The sequence below is a fragment of the Crinia signifera genome, chromosome 9 (assembly GCF_055691185.1).
Source record: "Crinia signifera chromosome 9, ASM5569118v1, whole genome shotgun sequence".
Lineage (NCBI taxonomy): Eukaryota > Metazoa > Chordata > Amphibia > Anura > Myobatrachidae > Crinia > Crinia signifera.
This window is the reverse complement of record NC_139225.1, coordinates 167156438-167182175: the sequence shown is the minus strand read 5'-3', so window position 1 is coordinate 167182175 and position 25738 is coordinate 167156438. Positions and strand designations below refer to the sequence as shown.

The 25738-nt window shown below is 47.6% G+C and overlaps 1 protein-coding gene across 1 annotated transcript in view; it reads right to left on the bottom strand.

Annotated features, from left to right (window-relative positions):
* Positions 1-19678, bottom strand: part of LOC146036994 (calpain-1 catalytic subunit-like) — a 66859-nt gene extending 47181 nt beyond the window's left edge. Inside the window, exons 1-6 of the mRNA XM_083160816.1 lie at positions 19556-19678; positions 17698-17767; positions 17282-17400; positions 12964-13097; positions 5201-5372; positions 5037-5120 (exon numbers count right to left, since the gene is read on the bottom strand). Of these exons, the coding sequence (XP_083016942.1) occupies positions 5037-5120; positions 5201-5372; positions 12964-13097; positions 17282-17400; positions 17698-17767; positions 19556-19678 (702 nt within the window). The remainder of the gene's footprint in view (positions 1-5036; positions 5121-5200; positions 5373-12963; positions 13098-17281; positions 17401-17697; positions 17768-19555) is intronic.
* Between the last annotated feature and the right edge of the window lie 6060 nt (positions 19679-25738).

Below are 25738 nucleotides of genomic sequence, written 5' to 3'. Positions count from 1 at the left end.
TGGAGCAACAAGTTCATGGAACAGCAGTACACACTGGGAGATAACTTGGAGCAGGAGGCCAGAGGATATACGGAGGTGGAAGCACAGGTGCCAGGACACGCTGGAGCTCAGCGGATCAGCAGGTCTAGAGACACAAGGTTGCGGCAGCGCCGGTGCAGGTACACATTGGGAGATCAGCGGAGCAGCAGAGCTGGAGACACACGGATGCGGCAGCGCCGGTGCAGGTACACACTGGGAGATCAGCGGAGCAGCAGAGCTGGAGACACACGGATGCGGCAGCGCCGGTACAGGCACACACTGGGAGATCAGCGGAACAGCAGAGCTGGAGACACACGGATGCGGCAGCGTCGGTGCAGGTACACACTGGGAGATCAGCGGAACAGCAGAGCTGGAGACACACGGATGCGGCAGCGCCGGTACAGGCACACACTGGGAGATCAGCGGAACAGCAGAGCTGGAGACACACGGATGCGGCAGCGTCGGTGCAGGTACACACTGGGAGATCAGCGGAACAGCAGAGCTGGAGACACACGGATGCGGCAGCGCCGGTGCAGGTACACACTGGGAGATCAGCGGAACAGCAGAGCTGGAGACACACGGATACGGCCTCTGGTGCAGGTACTCAATGGGAGACGGATAGAGCACAGTCTTGGAAGCACACAGGCGTGGAGACTCTGGTGCTGGTACACACTGGGAGATCTTGGAAGCAGGAGCTGGTTTAGCAGCACACTGGGAAGCACAGGTCGCAGGTTACCTCCTGGGAAGAGATAGCGAAGCACTGGCGCTGCTGAGTGTCAGGTGAGGGATTAAATCCCCCGGGCTTTCTCCTGATTGGACAAGCTGGAAAAGCCTGAGTGAAAGCCATTGGGTGGCTACGGAAAGATGGCGGCGCCCCATAGGACACAGGACCATGCCATCATGGCGCCCGGGAGTGGAGACCAGCAACACAGGCAGGAGGAGATAGAAATGGCTGACTGGACGGAGCAGCAACACTACCCCGGCTGGTACCAGCCGGGGGAGTGCCACTGAGGTCCAGTGGTCATGAGAGCACCCCCCCCCCCTTTAGAAGTGGACTCCGGACACTTCCCTGGCTTACTTGGAAATTCATAAGATATGTCAACGACATCTTCATAAACAGAAGGAAAATCATCAGGCATAGGCACAGGAATAGACTGTTCTGGTACAACTTTCTGTAGACACGTGGAATGACACTCCTTGCTCCAGGAGAGGATTTGCATAGTCTTCCAATCTATGACAGGAGAGTGTTTTCGGAGCCAAGGCAGGCCAAGGACTACGGAATGATTAACTCTGGGGATAGCTAGGAAGGAGAGTTGTTCCTTGTGAAGATCGCCCACTTGTAATTCTAAAGGATTAGTCCGATGAGTGATGGCCCCGTGAGGAATTGGACCACCATCAATAGCCGAAAGCTGAAGGGCTGCAGGGAGTTCAAGAAGTTCCAACCTGTGGGCGGTGAGGAACTGAGTGGACATAAAGTTCTCGGCGGTGGCAGAATATACCAATGCCAGGGTAGAAATGGGACCATTAGGCAAGAGAATTTGGAGAGTAATGAAGGAGTCATTTTTGATTGGAGAAGGTTGAGGTTGTCCTAGTCTGGTTTCTCTACGGCCCACTAGGACTGGCTGTCTTAAAGGCCGATGAGGACAGTTGGCAAGAAAATGGTCAGCCTCCCCACAGTAGAAACACAATCTCTGCTGTTGCCTCCGTGACCGTTCACTAGGAGAAAGACGAGTATAATCAATTTGCATTGGCTCGTCTTGTGGAGGTGAAGCCGGGATTGCTGCCCGAGGGGGCAATCGGGGGGCTGAAATAGGATTACCTCGATCCTGACGAGGCCTCTCCAACTGTCTCACTCTGAAACGAAGATCAATTTTATTACACAGGGAGATAACTTCATCCAAGGAGGACGGTAAGTCTCGGGTAGCCAGCTCATCTTTCATACGGTCTGATAGACCTGCCAGGAAAGTGGAATTCAGAGCCTCTTTATTCCACTGAAGCTCAGACGCCACCGTTTGGAAATGTATGACATACTGGGCCACCGTCTTGGAGCCCTGACGAAGACGTAGAATCTCAGAAGCCGCTGAAGTGACACGGCCAGGTTCATCAAAAATTTTCCGGAAAGAAGAAATGAAGTCTGAGTACTTGGACAACAAGGGGTCATGTCTCTCCCAAAGAGGAGAGACCCAGTCCAAGGCAGGTCCGGACAACAAGGACACAATATAGGCTATACGGGTCTGATCTTAGGAAAGTTCCATGGTAGCAAAGAAAAATGGACCTCGCACTGGTTGATGAATCCCCGACAACTTCGAGGGGAGCCGTCAAACTTGGCAGGTGGGGATAATCGTAGTGCAGATCCGGAGTGAGATTGAGGAAGAGGTGGACCAGGGCTGGAGCCGGAGGTTTACAAGACAAAGCAGCTTGTAGCTGGTCCTGGCGCCGGGCCATATTCTGAAGAGCCTGCGTAGCTTGCTGTAGACCCTCCTCCAACACTTGGAGACGATTGACAAGGCCCTGAAAAAGTTCCTGACTGACAACCGGATCCATTTGGCCAGTGCTTACTGTCAGGACTCGTGGATTTTGTGAGGCCGTTTTCTGGCCAGGAGCTAGGGGGCACACTGAGGGTTGGAAGGTAGCAGGCTTAATATAAGTCTTACGCATAGGCTAAGATGAATAATACCATTTATATAAGTATCACAGTCTCAGGCATTAATACGTGAAGCATAGAACAAGTCCAAGGAACAAAAGTACACACTGGGAGATCACTGGAGCAACAAGTTCGTGGAACAGGAGTACACACTGGGAGATCACTGGAGCAACAAGTTCGTGGAACAGGAGTACACACTGGGAGATCACTGGAGCAACAAGTTCATGGAACAGGAGTACACACTAGGAGATAACTTGGAGCAGGAGGCCAGAGGATATACGGAGGTGGAAGCACAGGTGCCAGGACACACTGGGGCTCAGCGGATCAGCAGGTCTAGAGACACACGGATGCGGCAGCGCCGGTACAGGTACACACTGGGAGTTCAGCAGAGCAGCAGAGCTGGAGACACACAGATACGGCCTCTGGTGCAGGTACTCAATGGAAGCACACAGGTGTGGAGACGCTGGTGCCAGCACACACTAGGAGATCTTGGAAGCAGGGAGCTCAGAAGCACACAGGTGTGGAAACGCTGGTGCTGGTACACACTGGGAGATCTTGGAAGCAGGAGCTGGTTCAGCAGCACACTGGGAAGCACAGGTCGCAGGTTACCTCCTGGGAAGAGATAGCGAAGCACTGGCGCTGCTGAGTGTCAGGTGAGGGATTAAATCCCCTGGACTTGCTCCTGATTGGACAAGCAGGAAAAGCCTGAGTGAAAGCCATTGGGTGGCTACGGAAAGATGGCGGTGCCCCATAGGACACAGGACCATGCCACCATGGTGCCCAGGAGTGGAGACCAGCAACACAGGCAGGAGGAGATAGACACGGCCGACTGGACGGAGCAGTAACACTCCCCCGGCCGGTACCAATGCGGGGGAGCGAAGACCCTGCCGCCGGACGGGCCAGATGTATCAAGCTTCAAAAGTGATAAAATGGAGAGTGATAAACAACCAGCCAATCAGCTCCTACCTGTTATTTTTCAAAGCCAGCTTGTGACATGGCAGGTAGGAGCTGATTGGCTGGCTGTTTATCACTCTCCATTTTATCACTTTTTAAGCTTGATACATCTGGCCCCCGGACCGGTAAGTGCCGCTGAGGTCGTCACACCCGCAAGTGTTCTCTTGCCTTTACAATAAGTTTGCTCTATCACACATTTATCTAAATCTAGAAGTGCGCCATACAAGTAAACATTTAGATCGCTGATATACATTGAAATAACAGTGCGTTTCATATGCGTCCATAGCGCAGGAACGTACACGGGCTGCCGCTTCCTGTATGCGTACCACATGAGTTCCAAAGCCCGCTGGCAGATATTGTGTGACCTTACTGGCACTTCCTGACCCGGTGGCGTGTGTTCCAGCATGCGGGCCATGAGCACCTCGATCGCTTATTAATACAGTGATATTATTAGCACAAAGCACTAGCACTTTATATATTGCTGCAAGCGCACATTGGATCTAGAGCCAAACAGACTTATAATAATTAATATTAATTGATATAGATTCCTTATTACTACACTAATGGAATCCCTACAGTAATTAACACTTCCGGGTCATAGTGAGCATAAATAGTGAGGCAGTAGCCCTTGTCCACCATCTTGATAAAGGTCCCAGAGACGGACGAAACGTCGATGCCTGCTTGTTATTGCCATGCTGCCTGATTAAAACTATCTGCACCACGTTAAGACTTGGGTGACTCCATCTTTGCTACTATACATGTGGCAGACACCTGATAAAGATTTCTACCCTTGGATTGTCACCCCAGCAAGTGGTTATACAACTGAGGAGAGTGCCAATAGTATGGACTATATATATTATATATATATATATATATATATATATATATATATGCTGAATGCTTTTCCTTGTGCTTTTTGTGATTTTTATTGTGTTTTTTTTTACATAATATCACATTTCATGACTTCTGAATGCTTCATTGGTGTTTTGCGCTACATATTCTTTCCATTGTTTCTTTGTTGTTTGAAGGATCACTCCCTACATTTAGCTGCTTCTCGATCCATCCCTCACCAGCACCCGGTCAGTTGCCTAGGGAACTACCCCCAGTGTATGGGGCCCGGATGGGAAGGAAGAGAGTGGGGCGCGGACGACCTGATGGATAGTGGAGGGTGGTGGGGACGGCACAGACCCCATACTGGTTGGAGGACTGAGTGGAGATAAGACAGAGGGAACGGGCGGCCCTGTAGGAGGGTAGCTTTGGTGGGAGTGTGATTTCCTCAGTGTCACCTGTGCAGGTATCTGGTGCAGCCAGGTAATGCAGAGATGAGTAATGGGCCCCATGCAGAAGTAAGGGTAATACCGTGTAGGGAATAGACTCTGTGGGCAGGAATAGGCCTCATAGACACAGGTCACGTACTCACCTCCTGAGCTCCTATCACTGAGTACGCGTGTCCCAGGACCAGACCATCCTCCCCAACACGGCCCACGTCTCTGGGCTCCGACACCTTGCAGGACACAGGGCAGGATGTAGTGTGTAAGGTAAGTATAGCAGTGTACAGCGCAAACAACACAGGGTGCTACATACCTGTATAAAGCAGGCCACCAGGGATTTCCTGCTCTCTGATTGGACAATCATGTCCCAGATCTCCTCAGGTGTTTGACTCCACAAACTCACAGTCTCTGCTATTCCACCAGTGAAATCCTCCAGTGCCTCCGGGATTGTCCCCCCCTGCAGTGCGGAGTAGTTCCCACATACCCTGCACACACAGACCAGGGATAGATAGAATATATATATATATATACTTGTTTGGTGTGGCCGGGCATAACTGCCCTGTTGCTGTTGCTGGTCGGGTGCCCCGTCAGAGGGTATGTAGACTTTGGCGGGTGTGGACGTAGCACTCCAGACACTTGAAATAATCCAAAAAGGCTTTATTGAAGACAAGCAACGTTTCAATACTTGCTGAGCCTGACGATAATACGCAAGTATTGAAACGTTGCTTGTCTTCAATAAAGCCTTTTTGGATTATTTCAAGTGTCTGGAGTGCTACGTCCACACCCGCCAAAGTCTATATATATATATATATATATATATATATATATATATATATATATATATATATATATATGGAATCGGTACATCTGTCAGAATGAACTTAGGTCTACAGTCATTAGGTCGACCCCACTAGGTCGACTGGCAGGAAAGTCGACCTGACTTAAGGTCGACATGGTCCAAGGTCGACATGACTTAAGGTCGAATTTGCATAAAGGTCGACATGAGGAAGGTCGACTGGTCATAAGGTCGACATGGGTTTTTCACTGTTATTTTATCCGAATGTCGACACAGTCGTCATGGACACAGTTGGCAATGAGAATCGCTCGCATCGCTCGCAATGCTTCGGGCACGGTGGCTCGCTTCGCTCGCCACAGCTTTAATAACCTCCTCCACGCACTAGTGGATGGTAGGGCATGAAATACCGCCTGTCGGCACATGTCGGCTCAAAAAACAGTGAAAAACCCCATGTCGACCTTATGACCAGTCGACCTTCCTCATGTCGACCTTTATGCAAATTCGACCTTAAGTCAGGTCGACCTTCCTGCCAGTCGACCCAATGACTGTAGACCTAAGTTCATTCTAATAGATGACCGCATCCCATATATATATATATATATATATATATATATATATATATATATATATATATATATATAACGGACTCTATACACCACAGAACTTTGGATATTTGAGCTGGGCTGCCTGGCTTACAAATTCCCCTGTTGGATGGGGAATGGATAGGATGTGGGAAACAATTGTAAGATGGCGCCCTTTAAGGTGACCTTACAGATTAGGTCAAACAAGCCTTCAAGTAATCCTTAAACTTTCTAAAAGTAAATAAAGTAAAGTCCATGAATTTTCAAGCGTTTATTAAAAGTCTATTTTTTTCCACTCGGTATTGGTGGTTGGTTCAGACCATTAAAAGGTTCAGATATTTCAAGATAGCAAACAAATATTGCCAACGCGTTTCGTCCCCACACGGGACTTCATCGGGGGTTCGCTACAAACATTTATAAAAAACATATTTTTAAAATACTGGTTTTGACAGTTTGTACAGGTTCAAGTAAAAAATCATATACATTTCATTCAAAGAACTTTACTTTAAAATACATACGCAATGATTAATTTGGCTATCCTCATGAAATATTATTTAAAGAGAGGATTTAAAGGAATAGACAAGGGAACAGGTGATAAGGAACGGAGAACAAAAAACATCATGATCCAGGATGGTTTGTATATATCGGATTACATATGAGATTGTGTAAAAAATTACTTTCTACAGCTTTCACAGAAGTTACTTTCAACAGATTTCGTAGATGGAGTAAATCCGCAATAGGAAGGTTCAATTTGATAATTAAATGTCACAATCTCTGGGATACCAAGTAGAATAATACAATTATTTTATTTTTTATTTTTAGACTGATGGAAAATAGACTCAGCTATCTGGATCCCTTATTTTAGTGGGGACTTGATCATTTTATTCTTATTGCAATATTTTCATCAAAAAGTTGTTTATTGCCTATTAAACCATAACAAAATAAGTAATTACTTACATAGTGACTCAGGCTAATTGCATACAGATGTTGAGTCCGTGTGTGAGCCTCTCAATATTCATACATGGTCTTGCCTACACATACTGTAAATACGTTATTAGAGTAGTTAAAGACGACAAATTGAACTATTCCCCCCATAGGGAGTTATATTAGCTGATCACATACATTCGTACCTTAAAAGGTTAAAAGTCTGTAGACATCACCATTTCTTGGTTTAAATCAGACAACTGATTTATCTTAAAGCCAGATAATATTCCTAGTAGGATATATTTGTGGCACCCCAACCTGGGATGCCCCCAGGAGCAGGGACACCGTATGCTGGGTTGCTAGGCACCCGCAGCATTAGTAAAGCCCCGCGTCCAGGACCTAAGGGGTTAACACTTGGAGGCGCCGTAGGGCGCGAAAAACCTGTCCCCAGGCTGACTGACAGCCAAAGAGGACAAATCAGCGAAAGGAGAGGAGGAGGTACCTGAGGGGTGAGAGGGACTGGAAGCAAAACACCGGGAGAAGGGCAGCGCGGGGTGTGAGGAGAGCGTGGGCGGCAAATAGAGACCGGGAGCAGGAGGAAGACGGCGAGCCGGAGAGAGAGGCAGAGCGGCGATGTCAGGGTGACCCCCCGCTGACCCCCCGACACGCCGGGAGGAGAGATGCGGCGCATGAAGCACGCGACCCCCGCTGACCCCCAGTCACACGCCGGGAGAGACTGCCGCATTCAGCCGGGACGGAGGCGGAGAGGCTTGTGACCCCCGCTGACCTCCCTGCCTGTCAGCCGCGCCGGGCACGCATTTAGGGAGAGAATTCCTCAGCGCCTGATCACCGCTGGAGAGAGACGGAGTACAGCGGGTCAGGAGAGGCGCAGCTGAGTGTGGCAACGCTGCAGTAGCAGCGCCCACACTAGCATTCCCTCCTGCAGAAGAGGGTCCCAGCACCAGCTGTCCAGCCGCCGGGGGACCCGATCGCAACGGGCAGGAGCCTGCACCCTGTTCCTGACATCAGGTACCCTGCTCGCTGGTACCCCAGACCAGCCCAAAGCAGTGTCGGACTGGCCCGGCGGTGAACCGGGGAAATCCCCGGTGGGCCCTGCCGATTTGTAGCCACGCCCTCTCTGGCATGTGGGCGTGGCTACCCAGTCCCTCACTGTCCGCCGCTGCAGCCGCTTCAGAGGGGAGGGAAGGAGAGCGCTCAGCACAGGGCGCCGCGCATATCTCCTAGCGCCTAGCCCTTCCCCTTCACTCTGTCACTGTCCATGCTGCGGGACCGTGAGCCAATCAGAGATCGCGGGCTGGCAGCCAATCAAGAGCCAGCCCGTGAGATATGATTGGCTAACAGGGACATGCATAGAAACAGTGAGGGGGAAGGAGATATGCGCCCTGTGCTGAGCGGCGCGCTCCCCTCCCCTCCCAAGCGGCGTGGTAGCGGTGGCATTGGCAGCAGGACTCAGAGACAGCAGGCCAGGGGGACACCGGACTGGGGTGTGAGCAGGAGGACATGTACTGCGCTCCACCCCACGTCCCCCCGCACAGCAGCAGCAGATGGGGAGACAGCAACAATGGTGAGTTGCTGATCGGAATATCTGGCACTGTGGGGCATATGTGTCTCTGGCACTGTCTGTGGGGGATTATCTGGCATTGTGGGGGCATATGTGTCTCTGGCACTGTGGGGGCATATCTGGCACTGTGGGGGCATATCTGGCACTGTGGGGGCATATGTGTCTCTGGCACTGTGGGGGCATATGTGTTTCTGGAACTTTGGGGGCATATGTGTATCTGGCACTATGGGGGGATATCTGGCACTGTGGGGGCATATGTGTATCTGGCACTGTGGGGGCATATCTAGCATTGTGGGGGCATATGTGTATCTGGCACTGTGGGGGCATATGTGTCTCTGGCACTGTGGGGGCATATGTGTATCTGGCACTGTGGGGGAATATCTGGCACTGGGGACATCATTGTGCAGTGTAATGGGCATCATGGTATGGGGCGTAATGGGCATTACGGTGTGGGGAGCATTGGGTTATTGCCATCACAGTGTGGGGTGTAATGGGCATCAAGGTGTGCGACATAATGTGTAATTAGCATCACAGTGTGAGGTGTATTGAGTAATTAGCATTGCGGTGTTGGGCGTAATGTGTAACTGGCATCACGGTGTGCAGCATAATGTGTAATTGGCATTACGGCATGTGGCTTTATATGTAATGGGTATTACAAAGTTTGCTAAAATGTGCAATCTGCAGGTACGTAATACAATCATGGTACAGGCCACGCCCCCTTATGATAGACCACACCCCTAAATTTGCTGCGCGCCTACGACGCGCACAAGCATTACGTCTTCTGGATGGTTAGGGAGGGTGTGTGTGTTTGGGCCTTATTCTAGTTCATTCTTTCTGACAAAATCCTTCTTAGATGTACAAAACCATGTGCACTGCAGGTGGGGTAGATGTAACATGTGCAGAGAAATTTAGATTTGTTTGAGTTATATTGTTTCTGTGCAGGGTAAATACTGACTGCTTTATTTTTACAAAGAAAAATGTGTATAGAACACATATAATTTGTAGTATTCCCTCCTGCGAGCCAGTTATGTCATAAGGCGGAAAGGGACGTTCCTTCCTTACTAGGGACGGTCCTCTTCTCCGCTATATGGGATAGTGCAGATCACGTCCAAATGGATACATAATACACCTTCCCCTCACCAAGATTCTTCATATAAGAAAAAAGGTACCATACGCCCCTTATAGGGAGTGGCGTCTCCTCTTCTCCGAATATGTAAATTTCTCAAACACATCAAAGGCACCAGTACACTCCTTCCCTCCACAAAACTTCAACGGGTCTCAGAGGTATATATGGAGACACAATGTGTATGGTACCTTTTTTCTTATATGAAGAATCTTGGTGAGGGGAAGGTGTTAGACGTATCCATTTGGACGTGATTTGCACTATCCCATATAGCGGAGAAGAGGACCGTCCCTAGTAAGGAAGGAACGTCCCTTTCCGCCTTATGACATAACTGGCTCGCAGGAGGGAATACTACAAATTATATGTGTTCTATACACATTTTTCTTTGCATTTGTGTTTTTCTGTGGTGAGGGGTCACCACTTGCTAGTATCCCCACTTGCTGACCATCAGCGCTGAGACATTTTCTGTTTCACCATCTCTCTTCCATATTGCTTTATTTTTACACTGCAATATAGATCTCACTTTGAAGTAAAACCCCACCCAAATCTAACTCTCTCTGCACAAGTTACATCTGCCCCACCTGCAGTGCACATGGTTTTGTCCATATAAGAAGGATTTTGTCATAAAGAGTGAACTAGAATAAGGCCCTGTGTGTGACACTGCGAATTCCTACACCGGGTGACACCAACCCTAGTGACGCCACTGCTCACATTGATGACCACACCTACCAGTGGCTGACCACACCCCTTCAGTGGGCCCCTGCGGCTATATTTCCCTGGTGGGCCCTAAATGCCCCAGTCCGACACTGGCCCTAAGTACCCACTCCCTGTCACCAACGGAGACTTCCATTAATTGGGCACCCCCCCCCCCCGCTACTGCCCCAGCCAGCTTCAGCCCCATCTACCTGGCCAGGTAATACACCATGTTACACTACCCCGAATATCCCACCAGGAAGCATTATTAGGGGTACAGTCCCCAGAGTAGCGGAAAACCCGGAGTGCCGGATACCAAGGGGTACCCGAAAAGTAAGAGGTTAACCCTCTAGGTTCCCACAGAACACTTGGGAACCACACCAGTCTCACCTAAACAGGGGAGTTACCCCCTTACTTCGGAGGACCCATACTAGAATATCTTATAAGTTGTAAAGTACTGCTGTTACATTGGCCTAACTTAGGCAATACTGCCACCGTGTGGCCTAGGCGATGACTGCTGGGAGTCAACCCTTTCCCGGGTTTGAGGTACTGTGTTCGCCTTACTGAATTAGGAACACTTCATTAGGGCGCGCACCAGGAAGAGTATTCGTCCAGCACTGTCTTATTGTGTCTAGTATAACATTGTATGACCTGTTAAGTTTGGTATTGTATATGTATGGTATGTCAGGTACCTAGTAGAAGGATGTATTAGATGCATAGGGCCAGTCATTGATGGCTGCATAGTGAGTGGAAATACGGCTGCCTGCAAGGACCCAGTTGGCGGTTTATCCACTCCCCAGTATACTGGAAAATGTCGGGAGAGTTGTTAGAGAGTTTAATGACCCCATAGGGGTGGTCATCCGCAAGGCGAACATATTTGGTTAATAGATCTTTAAATTGTTTAACGTACTTATTGTCGTGTGTGCACATTAATCGTTTGTGTCCTATTTGCACTAAATAAAACATAAGAGGTTGTACCTGCTGAGCGCCTTGTTTGAGTCCCTGGGGTGGTGTGTTCTCTGCAGCCGACGCGGCGAAGAATCGGTGTGGAACCAAGAGTATCCAGCGACTCAAGGTATTTATCTACCCCGCCGGCGGCGTGTCACAATATTGTCGCTAATTGAACGAGAAAAATGATAGGATAAGTATCATCTGCGGTCTCACATGGTTTAACATGCAGTGGGGTATGAGGGGGTATACTGTACATACCTATGCTTGATGAAGATACAGGTGTATTAACATGCAGTGGGGTATGAGGGGGTATACTGTACATACCTATGCTTGATGAAGATACAGGTGTATTCTGCACACAATCTGAGTGATTTAGGGTACAATTCTCACTGTTTGATACAAAGAGGTTTTCTTTTTACTTAGCCATATACTTTGTAGGAAAAACCTTATTTAATATTTAGATTTACACTAATATTCATGTATCCCACAGCAGTATTTTTCCTATGGTTAAAGGTAAGTAAGTATCATAACCGGGGGTACTTAGATACCATTAAAGGTAAATGGAGTATAGTTGGTTTCATATGGCCTTTAACTTTTACTCCCACTCTAAATATTAAATAAGGTTTTTCCTACAAAGTATATGGCTAAGTAAAAAGAAAACCTCTTTGTAATCCGATATATACAAACCATCCTGGATCATGATGTTTTTGTTCTCTGTTCCTTATCACCTGTTAGCTTGTCTATTCCTTTAAATCCTCTCTTTAAATAATATTTCATGAGGATAGCCAAATTAATCATTGCGTATGTATTTTAAAGTAAAGTTCTTTGAATGAAATGTATATGATTTTTTACTAGAACCTGTACAAACTGTCAAAACCAGTATTTTAAAAATATGTTTTTTATATATGTTTGTAGTGAACCCCCGATGAAGTCCCGTGTGGGGACGAAACGCGTTGGGGATATTTGTTTGCTATCTTGAAATATCTGAACCTTTTAATGGTCTGAACCAACCACCAATACCGAGTGGAAAAAAAGAGACTTTTAATAAACGCTTGAAAATTCATGGACTTTACTTTATTTACTTTTAGAAAGTTTAAGGATTACTTGAAGGCTTGTTTGACCTAATCCGTTAGGTCACCTTAAAGGGCGCCATCTTACAATTGTTTCCCATATATATATAAATATATATATATATATATTAGTCATTATTACATTGCATTGCTGCGTGGCAGGAGGGATGTGTTACTGGGGCGTCTGAGGATTCTGACTCATCCATCATGTACCTTATTGCTGGGTTCAGGCCCTCAGTCCTGGGCCCTATCACCTACATGTCTTGTAACATGGGGCCCCTGTCCTATGACCCAGAACCAGCAGTGTCTGTAATGTGCTGTCACATAGCGAGTTAAGTTGTGGTTCTGTGACTTACTTGGCGTAGGCTTTCTCCAGCAGTGCACTCCATAACTCCGCCCGAGTGTCGCTCTTTGTGTACACAAGGCGGCCGCCCCTCACCGGCAGTCTGTCGTCTATCACCACATCTAACCATTCCCCGAAGTACCACAACTGTAGAGAGACAGCAGCGGTCACTACATCACACAACTACAGGCTGGGTACACACCTGAGCGACAGCCAACTTCCCATGAGCCCAGTATACACAACCACTGACTAGGTACACACCTGAGTGATGGCCAACTTCCCATGAGCCCAGTATACACAACCACCAGCTGGGTACACACCTGAGCGACAGCCAACTTCCCATGAGCCCACTACACACAACCACCGGCTGGGTACACACCTGAGCGACAGCCAACTTCCCATGAGCCCACTACACACAACCACCGGCTGGGTACACACCTGAGCGACAGCCAACTTCCCATGAGCCCAGTACACACAACCACTGACTAGGTACACACCTGAGCGACGGCCAACTTCCCATGAGCCCAGTACACACAACCACCGGCTGGGTACACACCTGAGCGACAGCCAACTTCCCATGAGCCCAGTACACACAACCACCAGCTGGGCACACACCTGAGCAACGGCCAACTTCCCATGAGCCCAGTACACACAACCACTGACTAGGTACACACCTGAGCGACAGCCAACTTCCCATGAGCCCAGTACACACAACCATGGCTGGGTACACACCTGAGCAACGGCCAACTTCCCATGAGCCCAGTACACACAACCACCGACTAGGTACACACCTGAGTGACGGCCAACTTCCCATGAGCCCAGTATACACAACCACCAGCTGGGTACACACCTGAGTGACGGCCAACTTCCCATGAGCCCAGTACACACAACCACTGACTAGGTACACACCTGAGCGACGGCCTACTTCCCATGAGCCCAGTATACACAACCACCAGCTGGGTACACACCTGAGTGACGGCCAACTTCCCATGAGCCCAGTACACACAACCACTGACTAGGTACACACCTGAGTGACGGCCTACTTCCCATGAGCCCACTACACACAACCACCAGCTGGGTACACACCTGAGCGACAGCCAACTTCCCATGAGCCCAGTACACACAACCATGGCTGGGTACACACCTGAGCAACGGCCTACTTCCCATGAGCCCAGTATACACATCCACCGGCTGGGTACACACCTGAGCAACAGCCAACTTCCCATGAGCCCAGTATACACAACCACTGACTAGGTACACACCTGAGCGACGGCCTACTTCCCATGAGCCCAGTATACACAACCACCAGCTGGGTACACACCTGAGTGACGGCCAACTTCCCATGAGCCCAGTACACACAACCACTGACTAGGTACACACCTGAGTGACGGCCTACTTCCCATGAGCCCAGTATACACATCCACCGGCTGGGTACACACCTGAGCAACAGCCAACTTCCCATGAGCCCAGTACACACAACCACTGACTAGGTACACACCTGAGCGACAGCCAACTTCCCATGAGCCCACTACACACAACCACTGACTAGGTACACACCTGAGCGACAGCCAACTTCCCATGAGCCCAGTACACACAACCACTGACTAGGTACACACCTGAGCGACAGCCAACTTCCCATGAGCCCAGTATACACAACCACCGGCTGGGTACACACCTGAGCAACAGCCAACTTCCCATGAGCCCAGTACACACAACCACTGACTAGGTACACACCTGAGCGACAGCCAACTTCCCATGAGCCCAGTACACACAACCATGGCTGGGTACACACCTGAGCAACGGCCAACTTCCCATGAGCCCAGTACACACAACCACCGGCTGGGTACACACCTGAGCGACAGCCAACTTCCCATGAGCCCAGTACACACAACCATGGCTGGGTACACACCTGAGCAACGGCCAACTTCCCATGAGCCCAGTACACACAACCACCGGCTGGGTACACACCTGAGCAACGGCCAACTTCCCATGAGCCCAGTACACACAACCACTGACTAGGTACACACCTGAGTGATGGCCAACTTCCCATGAGCCCAGTATACACAACCACTGACTGGGTACACACCTGAGTGACGGCCAACTTCCCATGAGCCCAGTATACACAACCACTGACTAGGTACACACCTGAGCGACGGTCAACTTCCCATGAGCCCAGTACACACAACCACCGACTAGGTACACACCTGTGTGACGGCCAACTTCCCATGAGCCCAGTATACACAACCACTGACTAGGTACACACCTGAGCGACAGCCAACTTCCCATGAGCCCAGTACACACAACCACCGACTAGGTACACACCTGAGCGACAGCCAACTTCCCATGAGCCCAGTACACACAACCACCGACTAGGTACACACCTGAGTGACGGCCTACTTCCCATGAGCCCAGTATACACAACCACTGACTAGGTACACACCTGTGTGACGGCCTACTTCCCATGAGCCCAGTACACACAACCACTGACTAGGTACACACCTGAGCAACAGCCAACTTCCCATGAGCCCAGTACACACAACCACTGACTAGGTACACACCTGAGCGACGGCCTACTTCCCATGAGCCCAGTATACACATCCACTGACTAGGTACACACCTGAATGACAGCCAACTTCCCATGAGCCCAGTATACACAACCACTGACTAGGTACACACCTGAGCGACGGCCAACTTCCCATGAGCCCAGTATACACATCCACCGACTGGGTACACACCTGTGTGACGGCCTACTTCCCATGAGCCCAGTACACACAACCACCGACTAGGTACACACCTGAGTGACGGCCTACTTCCCATGAGCCCAGTACACACAACCACTGACTAGGTACACACCTGAGCAACAGCCAACTTCCCATGAGCCCAGTACACACAACCACAGACTAGGTACACACCTGAGCAACAGCCAACTTCCCATGAGCCCAGTACACACATCCACTGACTAGGTACACACCTGAGCGACGGCCTACTTCCCATGAGCCCAGTACACACATCCACCGACTGGGTACACACCTGAGTGACGGCCAACTTCCCATGAGCCCAGTATACACAACCCGAGGCTGGGTACACACCTGATGGATGGACAACTTCCCATGAGCCGAGTACATATTACACGTAGTGTACACACTGTCCGCTATCACATGCGATATGTAATATAGTGTACTATAGTATATAATATAGTGTTGGTAGTACACATTACAACCATCACTGGTGAATTATAATAATGCGCTGTACAGGGCGGTGTTATAAAGCGTCTGGTTGTACGCAGTCGGCACCTAATCACAAACGACCATGCGGTAGCGCTTACTTGTGTGTACAACTTGACGATGGATACGATTTATCATACTGATGAAGCAAATCAGCCCAATATCGTTCAGGGGTGTTCCGGCCTTACATCAGGGCCCCTCTCCTGCTCTGTCTGCCTGGCACTGATCTACTCTGATGGAGCCGAGTATCGCCCATTAGTGCCAGTATAAGAGACGGGCACTGCCAGCCTGTGCTATCTTGGCTATAGTGTAGGTAGCTGGGATATTGCCTCTGTCTATGGGCTAATCCTGTGTCTCTGGCCCAATCATTTACCCTCTAGGTGTATTCTGACCCCCCAGACCGGGTTCCTGTACTCCCAGGGATGGGGTCTCACCATTTGATGAGACCATTCGTGGTTATACTGTCCGGAGCTCAGTAATATTTCTGCACCCAACATCACAGTATGGACATTACCATTACAGATGTCCGGTATAGAGGATCAGGGGGCATTTATCAAAGGGTGATAACTTGTGCTCCAGCCAATCAGCTCCTGTCTGTGCTTCAATATAACAGCTGGGAGCTGATTGGTCGGAGCACTAGTTATCACTCACAACGAGTTTTCTATCTCTCTGAGAAACAAGCCCCTTGGTTTCCTGAATTCCTGGGAACTACCTGCTCTACATTAAGCCAGGTGAGAGAAATGAAAAACAGTCCACCCTCCTGTGGCACCACTCTTGTCTCACCCCTTCTATGGCACCAGTCTCATGTCCCCACTCCCCCACAAAGGGCACCACACTTCAGTCCCCCCTCCCCTACTATGGCACCGCACACTACTGCCCCCTCCTATGGCCCCACACTCCAGTCCTCCCTCCTCCTGTGGCACACACTCTAGTCCTCACTCCCCCTCCTATTGCACCACACTTCAGTCCTCCCCCTCCTGTGGCACCTCACTCCTGTCCACCACACCACATATTCCCCCCCCCCCCCCACATGGTACCACACTCCAGTCCCAACTCCTCCCTCCTATGGCACCACACATCAGTCCTCCACTGCCTGGAACTGCATACCTTAAAATGAAAGATCCCGCAGTAGCCATCACTGAAGCTCTGGTCGGTGGGCACTACCCGGGAGAAGAGCGAGGGGTGGAGCGTTAGTGATGCCATGGCGGACAGGAGCCAGCAGTCACCTGCGACACAGAAATAGAAATGCAAATGTTACACAACAATAAGCACACAGGCGTTATATTACACTCCACATACACAGTGTGGCCATTATACCACTCCTTCTGTATGTCTGTAGCCCAGAGGAATCCCACGTGGGGACAATGGCTCAGCTTGTCCTATGATCTATGCCACCCTCTAGGTGACTCTATGGGATGGTACACCATACTCCATAGCAATACATTGTTCTCATAGAAAGGCCACACATGGCACAAATCATTGTTACACTACAAGTCCCAGCATGACAGAAGCTGGGCACTTACCTAGGTCCCCCTGGCAGATATCTGTGGTACTGGCTCCATTCTCAATGAACTTGGGATCTGAGCAGAACTCCTGCAGGTAGGAAAGGAAATGAATATTCTCTGACTTTATCCTCTTTTACTCTTCCTCGTTCCCTTCCTCTTTCCTCTTTTACTCTTCCTCGTTCCCTTCCTCTTTCCTCTTTTACTGTTCCTCATTCCCTTCCTCTTTTTTCCTCATTCCCTTCCTCTTCTACTCTTCCTCATTCCATCTCTCTCATTTCCCTCCTCAATCCCTATTCTTTATTCCCATCCTCATTCCCTATTATTTATTTCCATACACATTCCCTTCCTCTTTCGATCTTCCTAATTTCTCTCTCTTCCTTGTTCCCTTCCCCATTCTATCTTCCTCATTCCAATTCTAATTCCCTTCCTCTTTCGAGCTTCCTCATTTTCTCTCATTTCCTTCCTCATTCCTTATTATTCATTCTCTTTTCCTCCTTCCCTTCATCAATCCTTTTTCCTTTTTCCTCATTCCCTCTTCCTCATTCTTTGTTCCTTTTTCTCCTCCTCATCCCCTCTTCCTCATTTGCTCTGCCTCACTGCCTCTTCCTGATTCCTCATGGCCTCTTCTTAAATATATATTCCTCATTCCTCATTGTCTTTCCTGGTCTCTCTTTGCCTCTTCCTCATATTTTACAGTCTCTACCTGATTCTTTGTTTCTTACTCATTTGCCCTTCCTCATTCCTCATGGCCATACCTCATTCCCTCCTCCTCATTCCTCGTGGCCTTACCTCATTCCTCTTTTCTTCAATCTCACTACATCTTTATCATTCCTCATATTTTCTTCCTCACTTCATCTTCTTCATTCATCATTACCTCTACCTCATTCCCTCCTCCTCATTCCTTCTTCCTTGTTCTTCTTCACTCCTTCTAATTCCTTTTTCTTAATTTATTCTTCCTTACTCCTTCCTTACTACTCCTCCTCATTCCCTCTTCTTCATTCCTTCTTTCTCACTCCTCTTCCTAATTCCTCTACCTCATTCCCCATCTCATTCCCTCTTCCCCATTCCCTTCATCATTCCCTCTTCCTCACGCCTCTTCCCCATTACTTCTCTCAATCCCTCTTCCTTATTCCTCTTCGCCATTCCCTTCATGATTCCCTCTTCCTCCTTTCCTAGTCATCATTCTCTCTTCATCATCCCTATTCCCCATTCCCCATTCCCTTACTTATTCCCAATTCCTCATTACTCTTCCTCATTTCTTCTTCCTCACTCCTCTTCCCCATTCAATTCCTTATTTCATCTTCCTCACTTATCTTCCTCATTCCTCTTTCTCACTCCTCTTCCTCATTCCTCTATGACAAAAAAAAAACCACATTACCCTGTACATCCCATCCATAGGTGTGCATATTAGGGGGTGCGCCATCAAAGGGGGGGATTAACACCACCTATTGAACAGGTCTAACACCACCCATTGGGTGCGTCTAACACCACCATCAGTAGTGTCTACCATCATCTATTGGCAGTCACTACAATATAATACATCTCCCAGCCACACCATCATCTCCGGCCTAGTTCAGTTTGAATGTGCTAATTACTGTGTGTAATGGTCATACACATATATATGGGTGACGCAGGAATGTAGTGATATGACAATTGCAGTGTTAATGGTACTAGACCAAAGACACATAGTTGATTGCTGGGCGCTTCTTTTAATGGAGTACAGTTCTAAAAAGCAGAAGTCTTTGGTTAAACATATTGCTGATATTGCTAGTGGCAGGAAGGTGTTCATAAGGGTGGGAACAGCATTAGGGGGTGCCTGTGCACCCCCAACACTCAATGTGCGCACGCCTATGATCCCATCCCGTGCCAGACTTACCGGAGGCCTCTTCCATTCTACACCAGGATCAGAGATGTCTTCAGGAAACAAAGGGTCAACAAAAAGTACTCCCTTCTGTAGGCATAACGTACGGAGAGAAAGATAATCCTGACTCGCCCACATCCTGGAGAGAGAGAGAGAGAGGGAGAGAGAGAGAGAGAGAGAGAGAGAGAGAGAGAGAGAGAGAGAGAGAGAAATTGAGATAGATATGAGACATAGGTGACAGATACATATAAGCTAGATATATAGGTTTGAGATAGATAGATAAATATTAGATGGATATATATATATATATATATACTGTGTGTGTATGTATATATATATATATATATATATATATATATATATATGATCGATATATAGATAAATATGAGATAGAGAGATAGGAGATAGATATTAGATAAATAGACAGATATGAGATAGATAGATAGATAGATAGATAGATAGATAGATAGATGGATAGATATATATGAGATAGATAGATAGATAGATAGATAGATATGAGATAGATAGATAGATATGAGATAGATAGATAGATAGATAGATAGATAGATAGATAGATAGATACTTGCGTTCCGTCCTTGGTCTGTACGTAGTCTGTAGATAGATAGATAGATAGATAGATAGATAGATACTTGTGTTCCGTCCTTGGTCTGTATGTAGTCTGTAGATAGATAGATAGATAGATAGATACTTGTGTTCCGTCCTTGGTCTGTACGTAGTCTGTAGATAGATAGATAGATAGATAAATAGATAGATAGATAGATACTTGTGTTCCATCCTTGGTCTGTATGTAGTCTGTAGATAGATAGATAGATAGATAGATAGATAGATAGATAGATAGATAGATACTTGTGTTCCGTCCTTGGTCTGTACGTAGTCTGTAGATAGATAGATAGATAGATAGATAGATAGATAGATAGATACTTCTGTTCCGTCCTTGGTCTGTACGTAGTCTGTAGATAGATACATAGATAGATAGATAGCTAGATAGATAGATAGATAGATACTTGTGTTCCGTCCTTGGTCTGTACATAGTCTGTAGATAGATAGATAGATAGATAGATAGATAGATAGATAGATAGATAGATAGATATGAGATAGATAGATACTTGCGTTCCGTCCTTGGTCTGTACGTAGTCTGTAGATAGATAGATAGCTAGATAGATAGATAGATAGATACTTGTGTTCCGTCCTTGGTCTGTACATAGTCTGTAGATAGATAGATAGATAGATAGATAGATAGATAGATATGAGATAGATAGATACTTGCGTTCCGTCCTTGGTCTGTTCGTAGTCTGTAGATAGATAGATAGATAGGTAGATACTTGTGTTCCGTCCTTTGTCTGTACGTAGTCTGTAGATAGATAGATAGCTAGATAGATAGATAGATACTTCTGTTCCGTCCTTGGTCTGTACGTAGTCTGTAGATAGATACATAGATAGCTAGATAGATAGATAGATAGATAGATACTTGTGTTCCGTCCTTGGTCTGTGCGTAGTCTGTAGATAGATACATAGATAGATAGATACTTGCGTTCCGTCCTTGGTCTGTGCGTAGTCTGTAGATAGATAGATAGATAGATACTTGTGTTCCGTCCTTGGTCTGTACGTAGTCTGTAGATAGATAGATAGATAGATAGATAGATAGATAGATAGATACTTGCGTTCCGTCCTTGGTCTGTGCGTAGTCTGTGTACACTGCGACATATAAATAGTGATATGAATGTGTTACACCCTGTGTATATATACGTACGGATAAGGTGTCCCGGATGCAGATCAGTTATACAGAGTCCGTGTATATTAGATTATGATCAGGTGACTGCTCTGTGCTCAGTGATTGGCCCAGCAGAATGGTAACTTATGGCTCTAGGACAATATAGTAAAAAATGTTAAATATTTTTTATGTGAAACTGAATAATTCCCCATTGTTCTCCGATATGGGATGTCCTGGTGAAGGGTTTCCTGGGTTGTGTCCTTGTGCTCAGTGTGCCCCCTAACCCTCCCTCCCCACAGCCTAACCGTAACCCCCATACCCCCACCTAACCCTAACCCTCCCTCCCCACAGCCTCACCGTAACCCCCATACCCCCACCTAACCCTCCCTACCCACAGCCTGACCCTAACCCTCCCTCTAGTGCCTGATTGTAACTCCCATATCCCCCGTCTAACCCTCCCTGCTAGTGCCTAACCATAACCCCCATACCCCCACCTAACCCTAACCCTCCCTCCCCACAGCCTAACCCTAACCCTCCCGCTAGTGCCTGACCATAACCCCATACCCCTGTCAAACCCTAACCCTCCCTCCCCACAGCCTAGTAGTAGTAGTAGTAGTACGTTTATTTATAAGGCGAAGTGTCCGCAGCGCCGTACATAGCAAAAAAAAAATAAAAAATTACAAGGTAACGTACAGGGTGTGTTGAAAGATACAGTATAAATAGGGGTATAGCTGGTAGAACTAAAATCAGCATCAGTTCAGAAGTTGGTGTCAAATTTGTCAAGGAGACTGAAGATGAAGTAGAGGAAGGGAAGAACAGGACAGGAGCACAGGTGAGGTAATGAGGTAGGGTGAGTACGTGAGGAAGGAGGGCCTAACCCTAACCCTCCCGCTAGTGCCTGACCATAACCCCATACCCCTGTCAAACCCTAACCCTCCCTCCCCACAGCCTAACCATAACCCCCATACCCCAACCTAACCCTAACCCTCCCTCCCCACAGCCTGACCCTAACCCTCCCTCTAGTGCCTGATTGTAACTCCCATACCCCCCGTCTAACCCTCCCTGCTAGTGCCTAACCATAACCCCCATACCCCCATCTAACCCTCCCTCCCCACAGCCTAACCCTCCCTGCTAGTGCCTAACCATAACCCCCATACCCCCATCTAACCCTAACCCTCCCCACAGCTTTACCCTAACCCCCGTCTAACCCTAACCCTCCCTCACCACAGCCTGACCCTAACCCTCACTGCTAGTGCCTAACCTTAACCCCCATACCCCCACCTAACCCTCCCTCCCCACAGCCTAAGCCTAACCGTCCTTCCCCACAGCCTAAACCCAACCCTCCCGCTAGTGCCTAACCTTAATCCCCATACCCCCTGTCTAACCCTACCTCCCCACAATGGGGTCAGGAGTAAGCTAAGATTCATAGCCAAACACCACCCTGTAGTATTGTTCAAAGTACAGAGGTACATAATTCCTCTGACAGTAGGCTGCAGCTTGCACAAAGTATATTAAATTAACTACCACCAGTGCCAAACCAGCGCTCATGTGTGACTTTTTAAGTCACTGTGTTTTAAGCTCAGGTGGGGTCAGAGTAAGCTCAGGTGAGGTGGGGTCAGAGTAAGCTCAGGTGAGGTGGGGGCAGAGTAAGCTCAGGTGAGGTGGGGTCAGAGTAAGCTCAGGTGAGGTGGGGGCAGAGTTAGATCAGGTGAGGTGGGGGCAGAGTTAGATCAGGTGAGGTGGTATCAGAGTAAGCTCAGGTGAGGTGGGGGCAGAGTAAGCTCAGGTGAGGTGAGGGTAGAGTAAGCTCAGGTGAGGTGAGGGCAGAGTAAGATCAGGTGAGGTGGGGTCAGAGTAAGCTCAAGTGAGGTGGGGGCAGAGTAAGCTCAGGTGAGGTGAGGGCAGAGTAAGCTCAGGTGAGGTTGGGTCAGTTAGATCAGGTGAGGTGGGGTCAGAGTAAGCTCAGGTGAGGTGGGGTCAGAGTAAGCTCAGGTGAGGTGGGGTCAGAGTAAGCTCAGGTGAGGTGGGGTCAGAGTAAGCTCAGGTGAGGTGGGGTCAGAGTAAGCTCAGGTGAGGTGGTATCAGAGTAAGCTCAGGTGAGGTGGGGGCAGAGTTAGATCAGGTGAGGTGGGGTCAGAGTAAGCTCAGGTGAGGTGGGGTCAGAGTAATCTCAGGTGAAAAAAGCAACAATCGATATCAGGCGCTGATTGTCTTATTCTGCACCGCGGCTGCGCCAAAGGGGGAAATTACCAAACCCCTTAAGGACCAATACAAAGGAGAAAGAAAAAAATGGTGCAGCGCTGTGTTGAATAGAATATAATCAAATTTTATTAAAAAAAAAATTGTATTTATAAAATAACAGTTAATATGGCCAACAAGGACAGACAAGACTAACAACATATATTAATTTGATTAGTTCATTCCCCTCTCAACCAACTGGATTTTTAGTGAGTTTGTTAGATGCATGCAATATTTATAATACTCCTCAATGTTAAGGATCAGAACAGTCACTGCTTTGCTGTGCACATGCAAATATAAAGGTTAGAGTATACTCAAGTCTGTTTCCAGTTCTGAGGCAGGGATGGGGTTTTCTTTAAGGCTTTGGATAAGTCATGCGCTGCTGTCTCCGACCATCGGTGTAGATGTTTTTACCCAGTCATATCCAAGAACAAGCGCTGTTAGTCTGTAGCCAAAACGGTGTCCCCTCTACCTCTCTACGCGTTTCTCCGCCTCGTTATACGTATCAGCGGCTTCCTCAGGAGTGAGGAAGCCGCTGATACGTATAACGAGGCGGAGAAACGCGTAGAGAGGTAGAGGGGACACCGTTTTGGCTACAGACTAACAGCGCTTGTTCTTGGATATGACTGGGTAAAAACATCTACACCGATGGTCGGAGACAGCAGCGCATGACTTATCCAAAGCCTTAAAGAAAACCCCATCCCTGCCTCAGAACTGGAAACAGACTTGAGTATACTCTAACCTTTATATTTGCATGTGCACAGCAAAGCAGTGACTGTTCTGATCCTTAACATTGAGGAGTATTATAAATATTGCATGCATCTAAAAAACTCACTAAAAATCCAGTTGGTTGAGAGGGGAATGAACTAATCAAATTAATATATGTTGTTAGTCTTGTCTGTCCTTGTTGGCCATATTAACTGTTATTTTATAAATACAAATTTTTTTTAATAAAATTTGATTATATTCTATTCAACACAGCGCTGCACCATTTTTTTCTTTCTCCTTTGTATTAATCTCAGGTGAGGTTGGGTCAGAGTGTTAGGGAGGCCACCAAGGTGGTATAGGTGGTGATGTTGCACTTGCCCAGCAGTCTTTATAGCCTCCTGTAGACTGGGCAGATACAGACAGGCAGGGCCAGTGTAAATAAGACCACTAGTAGCACTAGTAGTAAGACAGAACATATATATTATGAATAAAGAATAGTGGAGCACTAAATAAACTAGATCAATTGGGTAATGACAATAATTGATAACAATTTATTATGAATATTATAAAAAAACAAACTAATATTTGTTAAAAATATAGAATTTCATGTATGTACATTAGCATATAAAATACAAATAATGGTGAGAATATTGTGCAATATTGAGCTAGGAGTAAGTGGACATTGATCGGTTGTATACTTAGTTTGGTGGAATCCGGCTCGTCCTTATAGAGCTCCGTGAAATGCCATATTCTCATTCCCCAATAGGATCCATATATGATGGTAAATAAGGGAATCCAGAAACCTTGCAGGATTTTTGATAATCGCTGGAGGGTATTCGCAGTCCTCCTCATAATAATGCCGTCATTTATAATCCACAGTGTGCAGGTGGTGGTATCCCAATAAGGTGCAACATTTCCAATGGATCCAGGGGTAAATATCTGCTTGGTGCGGGTTCCAGAAACATCCAGTTATGTCAAGAAAAAACTGTTAAAAAGAGCAAGTGCCTCCTGACATGTTTCGTGGTCCACTGACAACTTTATCAATGGTGTGGCACCGTGTGTTAGGTCTGGGGTTTTATACCTCCGAACAGGAAATACACTTAACATAAGTAATTAATTTACCTCTAAAACTCTAAAAACCATTGGCTAATAATATATTACATAGCAGAGCAGATGCTACTAGTAACATGGACAGACATTCAGCAGGACCAGACTGTGGGCAGTTCTGGTTACAGACTGACAAATGGGTGAAAACACAGCTACATAAACAGAAACTCTGAACAGAGCCAGTATAGGCTTCAACGCCCAGGAACAGGCACTTGCAGGGAAATAGCAAGAGAGCGTATCTCAGGGAAACACAGGCTAGTTAGGATTAGATCAGGATCAGGGTTAATCAGGAAGCTGCAGCAATAGCTAGAAACAACCAGTATAACAGCACAGAGCTTTGGGCAGACTGGGTAATATAGGGCGCAATATCCGATCAGAACAGATGGAATGTACAAGCCCCCTAAATAAGGAAA